We start from the raw sequence: 20,802 nt of genomic DNA on the forward strand, positions 1-20,802 counted from the left end.
AGTTCCTTCCTACCAAGACCTGGACCTGTCCTTCCCTCTCTCCCTTCTGGCTCCTCTCTAATGTGGTTTTGGCTTTGCCTCAGGAGCTACAATAGCTTTGTTCTTGAGCAGAAGATTCTAGAAAATGGAGTTGTCCTACACACACACACACACACACACACACGCACACTTCTCACCTAAGGATGCTCCTAGTTGAGGCAAGCACACACTCTTAAGCAACAATTATTAGCCACAATGTCAAGATTGCTTTCCTGGGAGCAAAAGCCAGGCATCTGAGCAGAAGGTGGTTACTATTTGGTCCTAGTGAAAGGTGGCGGAGCCAAGATAGCAGGAAAGGTAAAGGGGTCACTCCTTTGGGCCCACCAGCAGGGAGACGAGCCTTTGGCACTAGGTATTATGATGTTCTTGGGGCTGGAGGTGGGAAGCTGTTTCCTGCAGGGCAGGTGCCTGCAGTTCCTTTTTGGGTGCTACATTGAAGGAAGAGGGGGTGACATGACCAGTAAGTGGTCCAGATTTGCAAATGGGATCCCAAAAGCTGTGAAACAGTTTGTTCTGCCCCTTCTTCAGAGAGAGGTAAGGGCAAGGCCTCTGTGGTTCTCAGGAGGCCAGAGAGACCCATAAGGTTTGGTCAGAGGCTCTTGACCCACCAAAGCTGGGGCCCTAGCCCTGGCCAGCAGTTTGAGTGTCCAACGGTCTGTGCTCTGTAGAACTCATGGGCTTAGCCCACTTAGGGGAGAGATCAGAAGGGAACAATGGCCCAGAACTGCAGGGGTAGAAGTGCTGGAGGGAGCAGAAAAACCACGAGAAAAAATCTCAAGAAGTCAACTATGGCAGCAGGAAGAAAGGCTGGCTCCTAGTCTTAGAATGTGAGAAGTCAGCCATGGGGTGTCTGTGGCTGCAAAAGAGAGGTGCTCTGCAAGAAATGCAACTGAGGTGCTAAGTGAGAAGTGAGAGAAATCCGGGAAAGTCCTGGTGTGAGGGAGAAGAAACTGAGAAGCCAAGAGGAAGGGTTCAGTTCATCATTGATAGGTGTTTGGGGCTGTAGGGTCAATCTATAGAGAGAAGACCCTCTAGGGAGAGCCCATGAGAGGGTCTTCTCAAGATAAGGGGGACAGGATTGGGTGAGACCTGGATGCTAGCAGGAGGTGGGTGTTCCCTGCCTCTGCTGACAACATACTTGTATCACTTTTCATCCTCACAACCACCATGAGAGGGACCGTTATTGTCCCCATTTCACAGATAAGAAAACCAAACTTAGGCCTGTGAAGTCACTAATGCACGGCCACACCACCTATTCGCTTGGGAAGCCAGGCTGTGAGTTCATACGACCTGACTCCAAACCTGGCTTGCCCTAGGAGCCCACTCCTTACACTATGTCGCCTTTCTCTGCTTTCCTCCCACGGCCCTACTTTCCCTGTCCGCCTTCTTTGTCTGCTGCTGGGGACCAACTAGGACCCTGGGGACCAGGGTCCCGCCATTAGTTCCCTCTTACCCAGGCGCTAGGCCCATCCGAGAAGCAGAACTCCACAGGGCGCGAAGGCGCAACGGGAGGGGAAAGAGAGCAGAGGAGTCAGTGTGCGACTCAGAGCCGGGCTCGTCCGAGTCTAGGAGCCGCGGGGGCCGCCACTTCAGCACCTCGGAGAGCGCTGGAGGGGCGGGGCCGGGGGCGGGGCGGGGGCGGAGCTCACGAGACCCCGGCGAGGGCCCGGGGGCGCGCGGCGGAGCTCGCGCCAGTCCCGAGAGCGGCGCGCGGTCCGGAGCCGCGCCCTGCCCTGCGCAGGTGCGCCCGCCGCACCCGCCCGAGCCGTACCCCGCGGCGGCGGCGGTCTTTCGCCGCGCCCCCGCCTCTTTCCCCTCCGCCGCCGCCGCCTTCGCCGCCGCCGCCTCTGCGCCGCGCTCCGCCCGGATGGCCAGGGCTGTGCCGGAGAATGGCGGAGCGAGAGAGCGGCGGCCTGGGCGGGGGGGCCGCGTCCCCGCCTGCCGCCTCCCCGTTCCTGGGGCTGCACATCGCGTCGCCGCCCAATTTCAGGTGAGAGTCCCCGGCCGCTGCGCCCCGCCCTTCAGCCCAGGCTGATCTGCCCCGGCTTCCGCGTCCCCCGCCACCCACCCAACGGACCCCTGCCCCCAACACACACACCCCGATCCCGGGAACGAGGGGGCGGCATGGGGATGGGGTCTCTACCCTGGACAGAGTCCCCAGAAACCCCCCTCAGCCTCCAGTCCAGGCTGATAGCCACTGCATAGCCAGTGGTGCAGCTGCCTCCGCCATTCCATGTCCTAGGCTGGGAGATTCAGAGCTGGAATTGGAGGAGGGGGCGCGGAGGCCGCCTTCTCCCCTACTTTGGGACTGCGGCAGGGCCTGGGGTCTGGATTGAGATCCCAGAGGAGGCAGGCAGGCTAAGGCTTTGCTTATGCCCAGTTCGAAAGCTTCTGAATAGAGATGGGAGCAGGCTGGGGTGCCTCGTGGGTCCCAGTTTCTCAGGGCAACTGACAACCTTGGTGCTGGAAGGAAGAAGTCGGGGGCCCCTCCCCCAGCCCTGTCTGGTTAGAGGAGCCTAACTCCCAGGACTGGTATGGCCAGGACCCTCTGTGGATTTGGGCAAGCACGGACCTGGTCAGGTGTGTGCAGGTGCAGAAGGCTCAGATTCAACCAGGAGACTGCCCACCCAGCTCTGGTTGGGGAAGTCTGGTTTGGGCAGCCCAGGAGTAGCCAAGGACATTGGGTGGAAGGTTTCCTGCTGGAGCAAGTACCCAGATCCATGCTCTGGGCTCCCCTTCACCCCTCTCTCTGCCCACTCTCTGGTATTGGGAGGTAGATTTTAGAGACATGGACAGTGGATGTTGTGGGGAAGGGATGGATATCCCTCCATCATAATCCTGGCCCCATTTGGAGAGAAGGAAGAGGAGGGTGTAACTGCTCCAGAGCCTAGGAAGAGGCCTACACATACCCCATTGTTTCTTCATCTAAGGAGCTGGCGCCTTCCCCTCTCCTGGGCCCGTCACCCCAGCCAGGCCCCAGCTGGGTTCTGGCGCCAGCCCCTCTCTGACCAAGGGGTTGCTGGCTCCCTGGCCCTCAGGTGGGTAGGGACCCCTGGGGATCTCTAATGGCATCATCAGCGCTAGAAATCTCCCTGGAGGCCCTGAGCTGAGGAGTCAGGAGGACCAGAGGGAGGGGACCAGATGGAGGAGGCTAAGCGTGAGGGCTCTGGGGCTGGGGCCTTTGTGGTTGGTGCCTCCGAGTCATGGGGCTGAATCCTGAGACCAGTTCCCCCTGGCATGACACACGCTGCCGAGAGGCAAATACTGCCTGCCTACAGGAGGCCCTTCTGCAGTAGCACAGCATAGAGGAACCTGGGTTCAAATTTGAGCTCCACCACTTTCTGCCTAGCAAAGTGACCCGACAGTCCCATCTGTCAGGCGAGATAATGAATATTGATTCCTTAGTGTGCATCAGGTTGGTGTTCAACAAGTGTCCACCCTCCATGCTGGTGACCACTTCTGTAGTTTGTGACTGTTCAAAGCATTCCCAGTGCAGGTTCCTTTACCCCCACAGGCATGGGCACCGATCTGCCCATTTTGTAGATGACAAGATTGAGGCTCAGTAGGGCAGTGGCTTGCCTGAGGACCCCCAGTCAGAGCCTGGGGCCATCTGTGTGTGTTCAGTGCACTCAGCCTCCAGGCCCTGCCTTTGGCCCAGAGGACAGCTTTGCTTCGCTCTACCTGCCTTCCAGATCCCCAGGGGACAGTCCCCTCCACCTCACCCCATCCCTGGCTAGCAGGTTCTCATGGAGGCTTTAGTGAGAGGAACTGATGAGGTGGGCGCCAGCCAGAGAGAGTGCTTTGTCCGGGCCAGGTGGGCGAGAACAGCTGTGCGCCAAGGCTAAGGCGTGGGCCGGCCGTCCAGGACACCCTGGCCTGGCTGTGGAGACAAGGCCAGCTTCTGGGAATAATAAGGGCAGTGTTTCCAGCCCCACATGGCGTTCCCTGCGTGCTCCAGCAGCCCCCGCTGACCTTTCCCTTGTCCTGCCTCACAGAGCCCTGCGCCCAGCTCGGGTTAACCCCGGGTGGTTAAGGCTCTCCCACTGCTCTTTGGTGGGGCCGTGGATCCAACTGGCCTGGGTTTGCCTTCTGGCTCTGCCTTCCCACTTCTGTGCCCCAAGACAGGGCACTTAACCCTGGAGCCCTGGTTTCTTCTTTACGATGCCAGTGTTGGCTCCCACTCAGGATGGTCCCGGGACGGCACGTGTTGGCTGTTTCAAGGGCTGTAGAGAGCTGTGTTCCTGCAAGGCTGCTGTTGTTAACTCTGTATACCCCAGCCCCACTGTCAGCTTCCAGAAGGCAGAAGAGCTGGGTCTTGGTCTTGGGTCTGCACAGCGCCCAGCCCAGAGTTGGTGCTCAGTAATGCCTCCCTGGGTGATGATGCAGATCAGGCGTGCACGGGCCTCCTGGACCTCAGAGGGTAACAGACCGACTTTGCTATCAGAGGATAAGGACGGGGCACGCTGGCCCCTGGGAGTCGCTCACTTTGTCCAGCGCCCCTCGAAGGGCTTTCTGCGCAAGAGCGTCTCATCCTCACCAGATCCGTGTAAACTGAGCATTGCCATTGTCCCCACTTTGCAGATAAGGAGACTGAGGTCTCCAGAGGCTAGGTGAATGGCAGAGCTGGGGTTCGGATGCAGGCGGTCTGACTCTAGAGCCACCCTGAAAAGAGAGCCTGGGACTAGTGGGGGAGAGCAGGGAGTGGAGCACGCTGGGACACGTGGAGGCTGGAGAGAGCACCTGCCTGTTGCTGGTTGGTTTCAATAGATGGGTGGGTTGTTTTTGTTTTGTTTTTTGGGGTTTTTTGTTTTGTTTTGTTTTTGTTTGTTTGTTTTTTCCCCCTTCTGATGATGGAAATGCTCCAGCCAGTTTCCTGTAGTTGTTGATGGGGAACCGGGGAAGGGATTTCACTTATTTGACGCGCCGCTGTTATGATTTGACTTCTACAAGGAGCATGGGTTACTTCTGTAACTTACACAGTTAGAAAAGAGAATTTAAAATTCAAGTGATACATGTTCATTAGAAGGAAAACTCTAGAAAAGAGACTTTAAGAACATAGCTTTTGGCTACACGGAGCTGGGTGGGTCAGATAAAGCGGAGGGACGGTGGGATGCGCGCCGTGGGGGATGCGGATGAGGGGACCCCAGAAATCAGCTCGTCCTGACCGCCCCCCCCTTTTACCGAGGAGGAGACAGGAGAGGGGGAGTGTCATCCCCCAGAACACACAGCACGTGAGTGGCCAACCCCAGGCCCCCTGACTGGCTGGCTGGTGTGGTTTCCACCTCCCCGTACTGCCTTGCAGATGAGAGATGTGGCCCCCGAGAGGCGCAGAGACCTCCTCATTTTTCTCTTCACGTGACGGCACGCGTGTGGCTGTTCCTTCCTTCCCTTCACTCAACAAATATTTGCACTTTGGAGGGCTCCCTGGACAGAGGCTCCAGAGACAGTCATGGGCCTAACGTCGTGCAGTCTGTATAGAGGGGAGGCAGACAGACAGACAGACGAGGCCTTAGCAGACAAGGTGACGGTGACTGAGATCCAGGGCCCAGGGGAGCCCAGGCCTGTGGGTTGGTGGCAGGCAGCAAAGGTTCTGCGGGAATGGCAGCATCGGCTCGCTGTCTTGGGAAGGTCCTGCCAGCCACTAGGTAGAGTGGACGGGGAGGCAGGGAGACCCCTGGAGGCTGGTCATCCTGCGTGCCACAAGCAACGGCGGGAGAGGACAGGAGGAGGACTTCGGGGGTGGGAGGGATTAGCCCCATGGGTGAGGTATCTGGTTTTAGGGGTTGGGGAGGCTGGCGTCCAAGATGGTGCTGGAGATGGGTTGCCCTGGGGAGAGGAGGAGCTTGGCGGGCAGGGAGGGGAACTTAGTGGGAGACCTCCTGAGTCTGAGGTTGGTGACCACTGGGGTACCCAACTGCAGCGTTCAGGCTAGGGGTTGGTCTGGGGCCTGGGGTCACTGGAGAGGATGGGACTGGGGCCAGAGACCCTGGGAGGAGTCTCAGCTGAGAGAGGTTCCCCCCCACCGGAAAGCCTCAGAGAGGACATTGCTACCCAGGGGGCAGCAGAGAGCAGGGCGATGGGAGAGAACGGGGCCAGGCTGGTTCCAGCAGCCACGTTTCGGCAGGGGGAGGGGTTCTGGAAATGCATTGCTGCTGGAGCCACCTTCCCCCCCATCCCCGAGCCCTGGGTGCCCTGGCTCCTACTGAACCCCCAATCTGGGGCCAGAGTGTTGACTTGGCTCACTTGCCAGGACGTGGCCATGCAGGGTCTGCACCCCCCCCCACCTCTTTGATGTCCATATCCTTGAAGTCGGTCTCTGGATTCTTGGCTTGGGGCCCCCATGGATCCTACAAAATGGGGTCACTGCCACCATCCCCACTTAGGGGATCTTAGCCATTCTAGGATGTTATCTCTGCCCCCTGGCCCTCCTCCTGTGTCTTCTCCCAGCCTTGACCATGAGTCTTGCCTTGCTCGGGCCCCCAGAGCAGCCAGCTCCACTCTTCTTCCTCTACCTCATAGTCCTTTCCTACCTGGGGTATCCCTCATGGGATACCCTGTGTGTGCGTTTGCACGAGGGTAGGGAATCGGTGCCAAGCGGAACACGAGGGCCCCCTGCCCTCAGGAAGGCACTCTGCGACAGGGCCAGCGACCCCAGAACCCAAGTGGGAGCCTGGTGCACCCCGTCCAGAAAGCTTCTGGGGGATTGGGAAGCAGAGGAGAAGAGATGTCCTGCTTCTGGGTGCGTGTGATTCCACACGTGAGACCATGGGCTTGTGCGTTCCCTTCGCTCCTTAATGCCAGTCGTCATTTTCCACGTAACATTCGTCCAGGAGCCTGTGTGATGTTCCTTTCCTGGACACCCGGTCGCACCCCACCCCGCGCTGAGCTATTTGGTGGTTTTCTGTCTGCGGTTATGCAAAATACGCATTCTCGGGTATGAAGGTATAAAGCTCCCCGCGTATGGGACTGCTTCCCATCGCAGCTTTCCAGAAGCCAGAGCGCTGGGATTCAGACTTCCGGCTCCATATCAGCCCCGGGCTCTGTAAAGCCATCAGACACATTATAACCCCAAGTAGGGATTGGCCCTGAGGACTTATTTCTGGGATTGGACTCGGTGTTTCACTGGCAGTGACCCTGGTGTGGACATGGTCGGGGAGGGACGGATTAGAGGAATAAAGCTCGTCTGAGCCCAGTGTCCACTCAGAGCCAAGGGCCCCCCCAGCCCCACCATCTCGGCCAGCACCTCCTTGCAGAGGGCTGCACATTCTACCCTGGGTTCTGACGTAGGTGGGGACTCCGAAAGTTGAGTTGGAAGGGCAACCGACTTAGGGAGTTTTAAGGGGAAAAATCTAGAAAGACCTGTGGTTCACTCAGTCAACATTTATTAAGTAGCTCCCAGGCACTGCTTTGTTGATCAAGACAGACATGGTGCTGCCTCTGAGGGGAGCCCCCCACTGGGGGCAGAACCCAGAGGCGCAGTCACAGCGATCCAGGAACCCAGCAAGTGGGCCTAAGAGAGCGAGTAGCAGGGCTGTGTGCCAGGTCAGGGAAATCAGGGAAGGCTTTGAGGGGGCCAGTGGGGCAGGAGGGGTGGGGTGGTGATGACCCCCAAGATTGGGGGAAGCCCTCCTGAGCCTTCAGGCCACAGGGAATTTGGACCCCTTTCCCTAAGGGCCAGGGGAAGCTACTAAGGGACTCTGAGCTGGGGCACGGTGACCAGACCAGATTTGTATGTCAGGTGTTGCCTTTGGTGGCCTGGTGGAGAATGGCCTGTAGGGGAGCCAGCGGGCAGTGGGGAACCTGCCTCTCTGCGAGCGCACTGGGGGCCAGCTGTCTGTTCAGCACTCACAGGACGGCAGAGGGACAAGCTGGACACTTGAACCACAGATGCTCTCAGCCATGAGAGGGGCCCGTGGGACACCATGGCCAGGACCCAAGGTCGCTCAGTTGGATCCTTACCTGGCTTCCGGAGAGCCAGGAACGGGGAGACAGGAATGGCCTCTGGACAGCCAAATGCCTGGCTCAGGGTTTGGCCCTGCTCAGCTAAAGCCTCAGCACTTTGCCACTTAACCCTTCTGCTGCCTGCTCTCCTAACCCAGCCCACTCCTGGGAGGAGGAACTGGCCAGGGCTAGGCTGCCATCGGGGGACCGAGGATGCCAGGGAGGCGGGAAGGCACGTGGAAGGGAAATGGGCACGTAATAAACATCAGAGCACAAAGGCATGTTTGTTCATTTTGGAGAGCTCATGGCAGGAGGAGGCGGGGGGGGGGGGGGGGGGGGGGGGCGGGGGACGGCACGTTCAGAACGCAGCGAGGAGGCTGCTCGGCCAGAAGACAGGACCGGGGCGTGCTGGAACAAGAGGTAGGGTTCGTGCATGAAGAGGGGCCCTCGAACAGAAACATAGACTCCAGAGGTCCAGGAGGTCCGGGAGGTCCCAGGAGAGCAAACTCATGACTCAGAGCCTCCAAATGTCAACCTGGGTGAGACCTTGGGAGGCATCTCACCCGGACGGGCAAGCAGGTCTGACTGATGGACGGGCGGCCTCCGAGGCCTCCAGGCCGGGAGGTGAGGGAGCCGTCCTCACGAGGTCGTGTGATTCGGCTGGAGGTGAACCCCTGGTGCTCGGGGCTCCAGTTTCCAGGGGAAACGTGGGCACCCCCCATCAGAAGGGGACACCCTCCCTCCCTCCTCCTGCTCCCCCCAGCTTTTCCTTCTTCCCTTCCTCCCCACAGTTGCCTTTCTTGAGCTTGGAGGGCCCAAGGGTCTGTTCAGCTTTTCCTCCCTGAAGGACCCAGAACATCTGGGGCCTTCGAAGCAGGAGCTAAGGGCAGGGACAGCACAGGTGGGGGGTGACTTGCAAAGGAGACTGCCTGACCAGTCCCTCCCCTTGTCCCTTGGTCGTGACCCCCTCACAGCACTCCAGCTTGCCGCAGCTCAGCTCTGTGAACCCCAAGCACCCTTGGGGGGCAGGTATAAGTAGCCTCACGGCACCTTCTGTCAGGGCCTTAGGGCTCCTCATCTGGATAACAGGCCGAGTCAGACCCTCTCCCCGGGTGGTGGAGAGGATTGAAGGAGACACAGAGCATGAGGGTGCTTTGGTGTCCAGGGAGCGACAGCGGCTCAGGTCGTGGTGCGGCCGGTCCTGCTAAGTGAGGGCATCCGTATCTGGTCCCATGCGTCCTGTCCCCAAGCCTGCCGTGGTAACCACTCTGCCATCCTGCCTCACGTAGGAGAAAAAATTCAGATAAGAAACTCCCTTCACCTTCCCCACTGGAGCCAGAACCCAGTGCGGGCCTTCAAGCCCTGCGCTTCCCCCCAACGCCCCGTTCACCCCCGGGCCCTTCATTGCAAGAGGCCAAGGCTGTCCCCGCCTGCCCCCAGACCTGCCGTCCCAGGCCGTGGGTGTGCAGAGATGAGCCGAGAAGGTTCCCCCGCAGGCATGCCCTGAACGCTTGGGTTGGGGAGGAGCACGCGGATGCTGAGGATGTCCCTTGGCAAACACCTGCCAGGCGTGTACCGAGAGCCTGGTGTGTGCGAGACAGCCTCCCCAGCTCTGGCTTCCAGAAACATGCAGTCCAGCTGGAGCTGGGCGAGCGGGGGCCTGCCTGCCTCCCTTGCTGGGTATGAGGGTGGGCGACGTGAGCTCCATCCGTCTTTGGGGCAGCCTGGTGGGGTGTCTGATGGAGGCCTGGCTCTGTCTGTCCCCCACACTGCCTTGCATCCATGCAGATGGTGACACCAGCTACAAGTGAGGGAATGCCCTGGGGCCAGCGAGCATAGCCAGGAGGGCTGTAAGGCACGGCACAGGCAGACTGGGAGGGCTTCCTGGAAAAGTGGGCTTAACCGAGCCTTCTTCCAGCGGGCGCAGGTTGAAAAGCCTGCCAGGGGCTCCATCTGAGCCCTGGACTAGACCCCGGGCAGGCAGGCGTGGGAGGCGTGGGCAGTCACACCCAGAGCTGGAGACCTTGAATGCCAAACCAAGCAGTCCGCCACTAGCAGGGAACCTTAGGGGGTTTTGAGTGGGGACAGAAGGGTGGTGTTTCTGGCAGCTTTGCAGGGTGGCGAATGGGGTGGAGTACTTCCAACATGGGGGCACTGAGGGGAGCAGGCTGGTGTTTGCGGGGTGGGCAGGTGCAGGTCTGGGGCTGCAGAGACAGGAGCTGAGCCGGGACCCGACAGAGAAGAGAAGGAGAGAGGTGTGCAGGGATTCCTGGCAGAGTAAGGGGCACCCGAGGGCACCTCTGGATCAGATGCCCAGTGGCCCTGCAGCTCCCTGATGCTGGCAGAGTTCCAGCTGTCCTGGCAGCTGGGGTGTGCTGACCAGCCACTGGCTTCTCATCTCCGGGCCCGAGATGCTGGGCCGTGCTGGCCAGATGGTAGAGCTGCTCTGGTTTCTGGGCCAGCCCAGCCCCTCCCCAGCCTCCCCCAACTTCCGCATCACAACCCTCCCCAGCTCTGGGAGCCTACCAGCCTTGGGCTCGTCTGTCCAGCTCCCTCGTCCTTGTCAGAATCCCTCTCTGCTCTTCCCTCCGGCTTCTGTGGGTGGAATTTCGCAGTGACAGAAAGCTCTTTGCCTTCCAGTCCTGCCCTGAGGGGTCCACACCGGGGTCCAGACCCGAGGGGTCTGCCCTTAGCCCTGGCTGTGGAGCCCCCTGAGCCCATAGGCACATCCTGGGTGCTGAAGGATGAAACTCTGGGGGATGCCAGGGTTCTGTCCTGCATCCAGCTTGTCCGTGGAGGCAATCCAGACCCTCCTCAGTCACCCACCGCTGTGTGGATGCCACCTGGGCCCACAGAAGCCTCCCTGAGGGGGTGTGAGGGCTGAGCACATTGCCATGTGGATGGGGACATCCGTTCGTGGAGAATTTCAGAAGCCCCCCCATCTGATCATTCAGGTGCCCTGAATGTGGTGCTGGCCCTTTAAAACAGATCAGGGCTGGCTTTTGGGGGAAGACATCCCAGATTTCTGCCATCTGCCCACGAGCCTGGGAGAAGGGCCACCGCATCCCCTGACAGGGGCATTAGAAGGGCAGGTGGAGCCGGTGGCATCGATCTGATCAGATCGCAGTAACCCGATCCTGAGGGGGAGGTGGCAGCCACAGCGGCTTCAGCGCCACTGCTGGCCTGGCTGGGAAGGCAGCGGCCTGCAGCGGAGGGCTGGGCTGGGAAGCGCTGGGGCTGGGGCCTGGGTCGGCAGCCACTGCCTCTTCTGCTGGCACATCTATTTTTAATGAGCTCCCCGGGCTTCTGCAGCGGGCAGGACGCAGACAGGGAGGCCCAGGCAGTGGAGGCCCGAGGCCCCAGCCCTGCCCTGAGCCCTGGCCTCCCAACCTTTCTGGGCATGAGAGGGTGGCCCTGGGGCCCTGCAGCCCCCCAGCTGGGCAGGGCTCTCCATGAAGCTGGTGCTGAAGATGGATTCCAGCCCAGACAATGACAGCTGGTTGGAGGATCAGTGGGAGCGCTGGTAGGGGGTATAGGGATTGGTCTTGGGCGGGGGGTGGGGGGAGCATTTGGGGGACAGCTCCATGGAGCTCTGGGTCTCTGTTTGGTCTGACTAAGGCAAGAGGCAGGGGGTGTGGGCCTCCTAGGTCCCCCTGTGGGCTGGACCACCACCTCTCCCCGGTGACCTTGGACTCCTGGGTGTCCCTTGCTCTGTGCCTCAATCTCCTTATCTTATTTGGGAGAAGAGGCTCAGAATTGGCCCCAACTTCCCCCAGCAGAATTCTCCCAAACATCCTACCCACACCAAACCAGGTGGAGTGCCCGGGGCTGGTGGTGAGTCAGGTCTAGGGGACAAGCTGCAGTGGGGTGGAGGCATACAGCGGGCCTAGGGGACAGGGGGAGAGGGTTCTAGCACAGGCGGAGTCGTGGTGGTGACATTCTTTGGTTTGTCCTCCGAGTGCACAACGCCTCTAGCCCCAACCCCAGGCCTCCCTTGACCCCTCTGCTGCCTTCTGTTTAGGGTCTGTGCGCTGGGCAAGCGATTATGTGGTTGGAGAGATGAAATGGAGAACCCACAATGGGGGTGTAACCTCTCCTGGGATAGGCAGCAACTCGCCACCTTGACACCAGATTTCCCTTCACTTGCTCCCAGGGCTCAAGAGCCATTGGTCTTCCTGGGCTGGGGGCACGGAGCACTCTCCTGAGGCTGGGGAGGGGCCTCTGCCAGCTCCTTGGGTTTTGTCAGTGCAGGGGTTGCACCGGGAACACCCCTACTCCAGGCATCCCTTGGAGTCGCTTCTCAACTCTGCATCCTCCATGGGTGAACTGGCCTCGGCACCTGCCTTGACCCCAGGAGGCATTTCTCTGGCAGGGCCTCGGCTCTGACCAGCTGGGCCTTCTAGGCACTGCCTCCTGGTTGGCAATAGAGCGGATAGCTCCCAGCGGGGAGGAGCGGGAGTAACCTGGATCTCCCCTTTTTCTGCCTGTTACCCCTGGCCTCGGCGCAGGCGGACACCAAGTCCCACCCTCTGGGGGCTGTGATCTGCCTTCGAGGGGCCACCCTTTGGAAGAGGTACTAGGAAGACTTCGGTGGGCTACGTAGTGCCCCTGGGTTGGTAACTTCGACTTCCTGTGCTCACCAGGCTCACCCATGACATCAGCTTGGAGGAGTTTGAGGATGAAGACCTCTCAGAGATCACCGAGGAGTGTGGCATCAGCCTGCAGTGCAAAGATACTCTGTCCTTGCGGGTAAGAGTGGGCTCTCAGGAGCCGGGGGCAGGGGGGGTATAAGGGGGACAGGGTGGGTTGGGACAGGAGTGACGGCACCCCCGTATCTCTATATGGCATCCTCAGAAAATGAAATGACATCCAAAATACACATCCAGTTTAGTGTTTGACACATTTTGGGGGTGCTCAAGCAGGATTGTTTGGTTGTTTTTGCCAGGGGAGTTAAAGCAAGAGGCAGCTCCCTCAACTGCCCAGCAGAAGGGAGAGGGCAGGTCGTCTTCAGATGTAGGGTTAAAGGAAGGATCAGGCCTACTCTAAACCCTTCCCTGGGCGGCCTTGGCAGAGGGCCTGAGGCAGAGCAAGGGTGGAGTCCGTGTGGTGGAATCCGCAGTGCTCCGGGGCTGGAAGAAAAGAGCCAAGGCGCTCCCTCAGCAGCCATTGCACCAACCCACACCACATAGCCCCACAGACCCTCCCTGGCCCGCTATTCTGAGGGCCCCTCTAGAGGGTTAATCCAGCATTGCTGCTGCCTTTGGCCTCCTGGCCTTGTCATGTAGGACAGATAGCTCTCTCCATTCCCTAAGTTCCGAATCCTGCCAGGAGATCCTCAGCATCTGGGGAGCTTGGGTCAGACAGGGATCCCCCTGTGTCTTTTCAGAACAGGAAGAAGGGGCCACTGGCCAGGACATGGGAGGCAAAGCACGGGACTAGGTTGCAGAACCCAGAGCTTCTGGCAGTCTCCAGCAGGGGGTGGGTGATCACCCTGGTGGTATTAGGAGAATAGTTAGTAAAGGAGAGCTGTGAGCTGGGGTGGGGGGGTCAGCCTCCGGGCGACCTCCTGCCTGTCACAGAGATTCTGTAAGCTCTGCCAGGCAAGAGGAAACCAAGGGGTGAGGATGACCCTGCAGTACCCCATGCCCCAACCCTCCCCACTCTGGTTAGGCCAGCCAGGGCGGGAATGGTCACAGGGCCCTGACGTAGCTTCTCTAAGGTCACACACCTGTTCTGTAATTCCTCACCACCCTTTCACCCAACACGCAGCGGCACAGTTTTAGAGAGGGTGGTCCCTGCGACAGCCAGGGCGCTGAGGCAGTACTAGCTGGAGGTGTACCTTGTGGGGCCTTAGACAAGCTCTGGGGGCCTCTCACACCCTGTTGCCCGTGAGTCCTCACCTCCCTGGGAAGCTGGGAGGCAGTTAACTGGGGAGGGAATCCGAGGGTCAGGGGATCTGTCCAGGGTGCCCAGGCGTTAGCGGCAGAGCTGAAACTCCAGTTACCGAGGTTTAGGATGGCCTAAACCTGGGAACACCCCAGGTTGGAGGGCCTTCAGACTGTGGACAGGTGCCGCGTCCAGATGCCCCCACTGGCCCCCCCCCCCCCCCCCCCGCACCCCGGCCGCGCTTAGGACCTCCTGTTCACCCTGCGGCCCTCCCACCACCCTCCGCCTGGCTGAGGCTGTTTTCCCAGTTTTCCTCACTTCCCCCTTCAAATACTAACCTCCCCCCTCCATCCCTTGTGGGGCCCCCGAACTCCTTGGCGACCCTGCGTCCCCATAGCAACAGCGGTGACCTCACTCTGGGCTCAGCTTACAACCCCGGTGAGGTCACTGGACGTTGCCAAGGGAACGGGAGGGTGCAGATAGTCAGGAAGGCTGGTACCGTGGGGAGGGGGCGGTGTGGACGGCCAAAGGGGCCAACTAGATTGGGGAGCAGTCGCTCTCGCGCATCGTCGCTGGGGGCGGGAGGGCGCGGCCCCCTGTCGCCGGGCCCCCTGCCTCTCTCCCGTGCCCTCCCCCTTTGCGGCCGCAGAATGGACTCGCCCGGGCGGGGGGCGGTGCGCGGCGGAGTCGGCCCCGCCCCGGCCTCGGCCCCGCCCCCTGACGCCCCTTCGTCCGCGCCGCGCAGCCCCCGCGCGCCGGGCTGCTGTCTGGGGGCGGCGGCGGCGCGGGGAGCCGACTGCAGGCCGAGATGCTGCAGATGGACCTGATCGACGCGGCGGGGGATACTCCCGGCGCCGAGGACGACGACGACGACGACGAGGAGCGCGCGGCGCGGCGGCCGGGAGCGGGGCCGCCGGAGGCCGAGCCCCGCCAGGAGCCGGCGCCCCGCGGCCAGGGCCAAGGCCAGGGCCAGGGCGGCGGGGACACTTATCGACCCAAGCGGCCTACCACGCTCAACCTCTTCCCGCAGGTGCCGCGGTCTCAGGTGAGGCGCGAGCGGCGTGGGGCGAGGCTGAAGGGGCGGCGCCCGGAGGCCTGGCACGCGAGGTGTGGGGGGCGCCGGGCAGTTCGCTGCCCACCCCTGGCCCGCGGGCTGGAGGAGCGAGGAGGGGCTGTGTCAGAGGGACCTGCGGGCCAGGGCAGGGAGAAGTCGGCCTGGTGCGACTTCCCAAGGGGGCCGGCCCAGGGAGGTGGTCTGGGGTTGGGGGGTGGTGGTGGTAGTGGAATCTGCCTTAAGGGAGAGGGACCAGGTCGGGCCAACAGGATTTGGAGCCTTGAGTCTGAAGGAGTGAAAGGACCGAGAGGGACAGTGGAAGGAGCTGGGTAAGGAGAGCAGTGGGGGCTTACTTAAGGAGGACAGAACAGAGCTTTGAGGGCTAGTTGCAAGGGTTTGGAGCTTGGGACCTAAGGTTGAGGTTTCCCCTTTAGAGTGTGGGGCTCCTGGAGAAGGGCAGAAGCAAGAAGAGAGAGTCTAAAGTGGTCGTTGCTGGGGGCAGGTCATGGGAAATTGTGCATAGGTGGGGACGGGGAGCTCAGAGGCAGCAGGCAGGTGGAAATGCGGGCAGCTGGGAATTCCCAGAAGGCAGGGACGAGGCTTGGGAGGCGGAGCTGCTTGGCTGAGTTGGGGGCCCAGGGCCCCTGGGCTGGGTGGCTGGATGCCAAGGAGGGTTGAATAGGGTGGAGGAGAGCCTACTGTGGCCCTTTGTCTTCCAGGCCCAGTCAGGAGAGGTACAGAAGAGGGGCTCAGGGAGCTGGGGCTGTTGGTGGAGGGTGCAGGTCCTGCAGGCAAAGGACTGGTGCCTCTCCCAGAATCGTCTGGGGTGGATTTTGGCAGCCAAACTCCTGAGAGGGCCTGTGTTTGGGGGGGGGGGGGGCTGAATAGTTTGTGGGGAGCCTTGTTTGTAGGCATGGTGGAGAGGGGTCCCAGGGCACCAGCCCAAGAGATCCAGGAGGAAGGCTGCTGACAACTACTTCTGTCATTCCTCAGTCATGTGCTGTTGCAGGGGTGGGAGAGCCATGCTATTGATTCATCATTTGGGTGATTCATCCCGGTCCCCCAGGCCGGCTGCGGAGAGACCCTTCCTCATCCATTTTTCAACTTCTAGAATGTCCCTGCCCCCTAGGCCATAGCGCTCCAGGACTTGGAGCATCTACTGTGTAAAGCCTCTGTGTCTGGGACTGGGGGTCCGGCTCTCTCCCCAGATGGCTCCTGCTTCTCCCCCACTTCTCCCCCATTTACCACCACACATATTGGTCATCACCGCCTTTGAGGAGGCTGACAAGAGCACCTCCCCAAGGGTTGGCCAGCTTCCCTGAGTCAGGATGGAGAGCCATCTAGAGCCAACAGGTCGGGCTGGGAGGGCTGTGACTTGCCACCCCTCCTGCCTGTTCGAGGAGGGTTGGGGGTGAGGCCCTGGGCTGGGGGGGGGGGGCGGACAGCAAATGGCCTAGGGATGGCCTGATGGGGGCAGGGCCAGGGCCTCCCTGTGCCGGGTACTGTTGACGCCTTCTGTCACAAGGGCCTTTTGTTTTCTGCACAGGACACATTGAATAATAATTCTCTGGGCAAGAAGCACAGTTGGCAGGATCGGGTGTCTCGGTCATCCTCACCCCTGAAGACTGGTAAGTCAGGACCATTTCCCTTATCTGGCCCTACCCCTGCCTCAGTTTCCTCAGCAGAGAGCAACCCTGGCAGCCTCCAACTTGCCGAGTTGAGGTAAACTGCCTTGAGCAGGCCCATCAGAAGTCAGCTGGGGCGGGGGGAGAGCACTGGTCCCAGAGCCCCCCCCCCAGGGCTCAGGAGCCCTCGCCTGGGTTTCTGTATCCCACATGCTGAGTGGAGAGGGCAGGGAGGCAGGGGCAAGGCCACCCGCCTTGAGCAGCGACCTGCCTGCCCTCCAGGGGAGCAGACGCCGCCACATGAGCACATCTGCCTGAGCGATGAGCTGCCACCCCCGAGCAGCCCCACGGCCACCAAGGACCGAGGCACCTCCACTGACAGCCCTTGCCGCCGCAGCACCGCCACACAGATGGCCCCTCCCGGCGGCCCCACGGCTGCCCCACCGAGCAGCCGGAGCCACTCGCATCGAGACCGCATCCACTACCAGGCCGACGTGCGGCTAGAGGCCACCGAGGAGATCTACCTGACGCCAGTGCAGAGGCCGCCAGACCCCCCGGAGCCCAGTTCTGCCTTCCTGCCCCCGGCAGAGAGCCGGATGTCTGTCAGCTCCGATCCAGACCCTGCCGCCTACCCCTCTGCGGTGGGCCGGCCGCACCCCTCCATCAGCGAGGAGGACGAGGGCTTCGACTGCTTGTCGTCCCCGGAGCGGCCCGAGCTGCAGGGCGGAGGCTGGCGGGGCAGCCTCGGGGAGCCGCCGCCACCCCCACGGGCCTCGCTGAGCTCGGACACCAGCGCGCTGTCCTACGACTCGGTGAAGTACACCCTGGTGGTGGACGAACACGCGCAGCTGGAGCTGGTGAGCCTGCGGCCGTGCTTCGGGGACTACAGCGACGAGAGCGACTCGGCCACCGTCTACGACAACTGCGCCTCCGCCTCCTCGCCCTACGAGTCGGCCATCGGGGAGGAGTACGAGGAGGCCCCCCGGCCGCGGCCCCCTGTCTGCCTCTCCGAGGACTCCACACCAGACGAGCCTGACGTCCACTTCTCCAAGAAGTTTCTGAACGTCTTCATGAGCGGCCGCTCGCGCTCCTCCAGTGAGTCTGCGGCCTGCGTGCTGGGGCACCTGGGAGTGGGAGGGCGCCAAATCGAGGCTGCTCCTGGAAGGTGGCCCTGCCCATCTGCTTCGATGTGTCAGGACTGAGAGCTTGCTGCCTGACCCCACCCGCCAAGCGGAGTGGGTCCGTTCTCCTCCAGCTCGGCCCCTCGCTTCCAGGTGCCGAGTCCTTCGGGCTCTTCTCCTGTGTCATCAATGGGGAGGAGCAGGAGCAGACGCACCGGGCCATATTCAGGTAAGAGCCGCAGTGCTGGGCCGGCCAGGCAACCGTGGGGCCTCCCCCTCCCTGCCTCTGCCCTCACTATGTGGCCTAGACCCAGCCTTCACGCTGGCACACATCCCTCCACCAGCCCCAGGGGCACAGGGCGCACCCAGGCGGGACTCCAGGTGGTTGGATTCAGGCCATGTGACCTGTGATGCACCTGTGATGGATTCAGGCCATGTGACCTGTGATGCACCTGTGATGGGCCTGGGACCGAGCAGCCCATCTGGCAGGGTGGGCATGGGGGTCCAGAGTCTGGGAGGGGTTCCGGCGGAGATGCTGCCCAACCCGTACAAGGCATAGCCCTCCCTGCCCTCCACAGGGAAGCGCTCACTTCCTGTTACCTCTGTGTTTTCCGAGTGGCTCTGGGCACTTCCTCCCTGAGCCCCCTGGATGGCAGGAGCCTGTCTGCGTGATCTTGAACTTCCCCAGGAACTAGCAGGCCCAGGCCCAGGATACTCTGTGGAGACTTATTGAACTGGTGCCGCTTTGGCAGCAGCCTGCCCCCCAGAGAGAGGGGGAGCCGATGGATAGCCCGGCTGGGGAGGCCCTGGTGGTGAATTTCTCCCATGCCCTTGCGGGGGTCAGGTTTGTGCCTCGACACGAGGATGAGCTGGAGCTGGAGGTGGACGACCCCTTGCTGGTGGAGCTGCAGGCCGAGGACTACTGGTATGAGGCCTACAACATGCGCACGGGCGCCCGGGGTGTCTTCCCCGCCTACTACGCCATCGAGGTCACCAAGGAGCCCGAGCACATGGCAGGTAGCGTCCTTTCCCCTCCTCGGCGCCAGTGGGCCCCACCTTTGCCCAGACATGCTGCCAGGTGACTCTAAAGCCATAGGGAGGGCCCTCGCAGAGGGGACCACATTAGGTCCATCTCCCTCAGAGAGAAGGGAGGCCCGGCCCAGTTGGGACATCCGTGGACGGCGGGCCCGTCTGCTGCCCTGCCACCCCTCACTTCATGCTTGTTTTCCAGCCCTGACCAAAAACAGCGACTGGGTGGACCAGTTCCGGGTGAAGTTCCTGGGCTCCGTCCAGGTTCCCTACCACAAGGGCAATGACGTGCTCTGTGCTGCTATGCAAAAGGTACGTGGTCCCCGCCCCCCACCTGGGCCCCTTCCTCTCCTGGGGAGACAGACACCCAGAGCCTGATTCCCGTCCCTTACCCACAGATCGCCACCACCCGCCGGCTCACCGTGCACTTTAACCCGCCGTCCAGCTGCGTCCTGGAGATCAGCGTGCGGGGCGTGAAGATCGGCGTCAAGGCTGATGATTCGCAGGAGGCCAAGGTGACCACCTCTGCCCCCCCGGCCCCCCACCAGATCTCCCACCTGTGGCCCCTGCGGGCTGATGACACCTTGCCTCTCATCTCCCTCCTGTAGGGGAATAAATGTAGCCACTTTTTCCAGTTAAAAAACATCTCTTTCTGTGGATACCATCCAAAGAACAACAAGTAAGTGGGAGGGACACCATGAGGTGTGAGGGGATGGCCTGGGGCCGATACGGTCGGGTGTGGGTCTGTGAGTATGTCTGGGGGGGTCTGCACCCCTGTTGCGCTCTCAGACAGATGGCTGTCCTCCCACAGGTACTTTGGGTTCATCACCAAGCACCCTGCTGACCACCGGTTTGCCTGCCACGTCTTTGTGTCCGAGGAATCCACCAAAGCCTTGGCAGAGTCCGTGGGGTACGGCCCTGTGTGTGTGTGTCTGTGTGTGTCCTGCCGAGCGCCCGACCCCAGAGCGAGCCCCGGGCCCTCTCCCAGCTCTGCATGCCTCATGGCCTCGAGCCCAGGCGGGGCAGTCCTGAGGACTAGCTCCCCGCCAGGTAAGGCCCTTCCTTGGGCGGCGGCGGTATGACCCAAGAAGGGCAACGTGCAGAGAGCGGAGCCGAGCCCCTCCATCTGGGGGAGCCCGAGCGCTGCCCAGGGAGCCCCAGGCTCCAGGTGAAAAACCAGGGGTGGAGATGGTGTTCTCCCCGTCACCTGTGTGTCTGCCTGCCTTCTAGGAGAGCGTTCCAGCAGTTCTACAAGCAGTTCGTGGAGTACACCTGCCCCACGGAAGACATCTATCTGGAGTAGCCGCGTGGCCCCGCTCTCTCCACCCCCGGGGCCCGCGCCGGAACAGTCGGCTGCCGACAGGACGCAGCACGCTAGCAGAGGGGCGCCCGTCACCCCCAGAGGACGGGGAAGTCAGGGCCTCTGGCCAAGGGTGGGGGAGGGCGGGGTTTCGGGGAGAGGCAAATGCAGTTTATTGTAATATATGGGACTAGATTCATCTATGGAGGACAAAGCAGGCTGCCCAGGGATTGGGAGGGGGCGGGCCTGGGGGAGGGGTAGCGTCAGGACCCTGGCCCGGAAGGATGCCCATTGTAGGAGCGGAGGGCTTCGGCCCATCCTGGGCATCACTTCCTCTGCCAGGGCCTCTGGCTTTCCGGCTGTGGCTCCTGCTTTCACAAAGCCCATGCCACTTGCCAGCGTTCCCTCCACCCCATCCCCAACTCCCAACCCCAACTGAAGGCCCTGAGCTCATGCTGAGCCCAGCCACCTCCCAAGGACTTCGCAGCAGGTGGGGGGGTGCAGTCCCTGTTCCTGGCTCTGTTACCTGGGTGGTCTCTGGGTGGCCATCACGCTGGCCACTGGCACGTGTGGGGCCTCACCAGGGAAGGAGAGCGCTGCGGCAGGGCCCCAACCCGGCAGGAAAAGGCGGCTCCCGGATTGGCCTGGGCCAGCCAGGGCCTCTCAGCTGCTTCGGCTGTAGCCCCAGCTTGGTCCTGTCATCCTGGCCACAACTATTAAAGTGCCATTTCCTGTCTGGACTGCAGTGGCTGTGTCTCCCCCCCCCCCCCCCACCATTCCCCCCGGCCCCAGCTGGCGTCCGTGTCA

The 20,802-nt window shown here is 61.6% G+C and overlaps 1 protein-coding gene across 3 annotated transcripts; it reads left to right on the plus strand.

The window, feature by feature from the left end:
• The first annotated feature begins 1,763 nt into the window (after nucleotides 1-1,763).
• LOC132008409 (C-Jun-amino-terminal kinase-interacting protein 1) lies at nucleotides 1,764-20,731 on the plus strand. 3 transcript variants are annotated; one of them, XM_059386954.1, is made up of 12 exons: nucleotides 1,764-2,029; nucleotides 12,624-12,729; nucleotides 14,612-14,911; nucleotides 16,467-16,548; nucleotides 16,828-17,640; nucleotides 17,820-17,895; nucleotides 18,511-18,683; nucleotides 18,898-19,007; nucleotides 19,094-19,210; nucleotides 19,304-19,374; nucleotides 19,507-19,605; nucleotides 19,926-20,731. In XM_059386954.1, exons 1-12 carry the CDS (start codon nucleotides 1,929-1,931, stop codon nucleotides 19,996-19,998), a joined length of 2,121 nt encoding a protein of 706 aa, XP_059242937.1. In that variant the 5' UTR covers nucleotides 1,764-1,928; the 3' UTR covers nucleotides 19,999-20,731. The 3 variants fall into 3 exon arrangements, with proteins under 3 accessions (XP_059242937.1, XP_059242936.1, XP_059242938.1); XM_059386953.1 differs by lacking the exon at nucleotides 1,764-2,029 and adding an exon at nucleotides 11,062-11,503 and having other exon boundaries at nucleotides 17,742-17,895; XM_059386955.1 differs by lacking the exon at nucleotides 1,764-2,029 and adding an exon at nucleotides 11,065-11,503.
• Nucleotides 20,732-20,802: the final 71 nt, after the last annotated feature.

Source organism: Mustela nigripes, unplaced genomic scaffold (genome assembly GCF_022355385.1).
Source record: "Mustela nigripes isolate SB6536 unplaced genomic scaffold, MUSNIG.SB6536 HiC_scaffold_148, whole genome shotgun sequence".
NCBI classification, from domain to species: Eukaryota; Metazoa; Chordata; class Mammalia; order Carnivora; family Mustelidae; genus Mustela; species Mustela nigripes.

Coding starts and splice junctions, on each gene's coding strand:
- LOC132008409 (XM_059386953.1), top strand. CDS start 11,433: ATGAAGCTGGTGCTGAAGATGGATTCCAGCCCAGACAATGACAGCTGG. Junction 11,504..12,623: donor GAGGATCAGTGGGAGCGCTG/GTAGGGGGTATA, acceptor TGTGCTCACCAG/GCTCACCCATGACATCAGCT. Junction 19,375..19,506: donor TACCATCCAAAGAACAACAA/GTAAGTGGGAGG, acceptor GTCCTCCCACAG/GTACTTTGGGTTCATCACCA.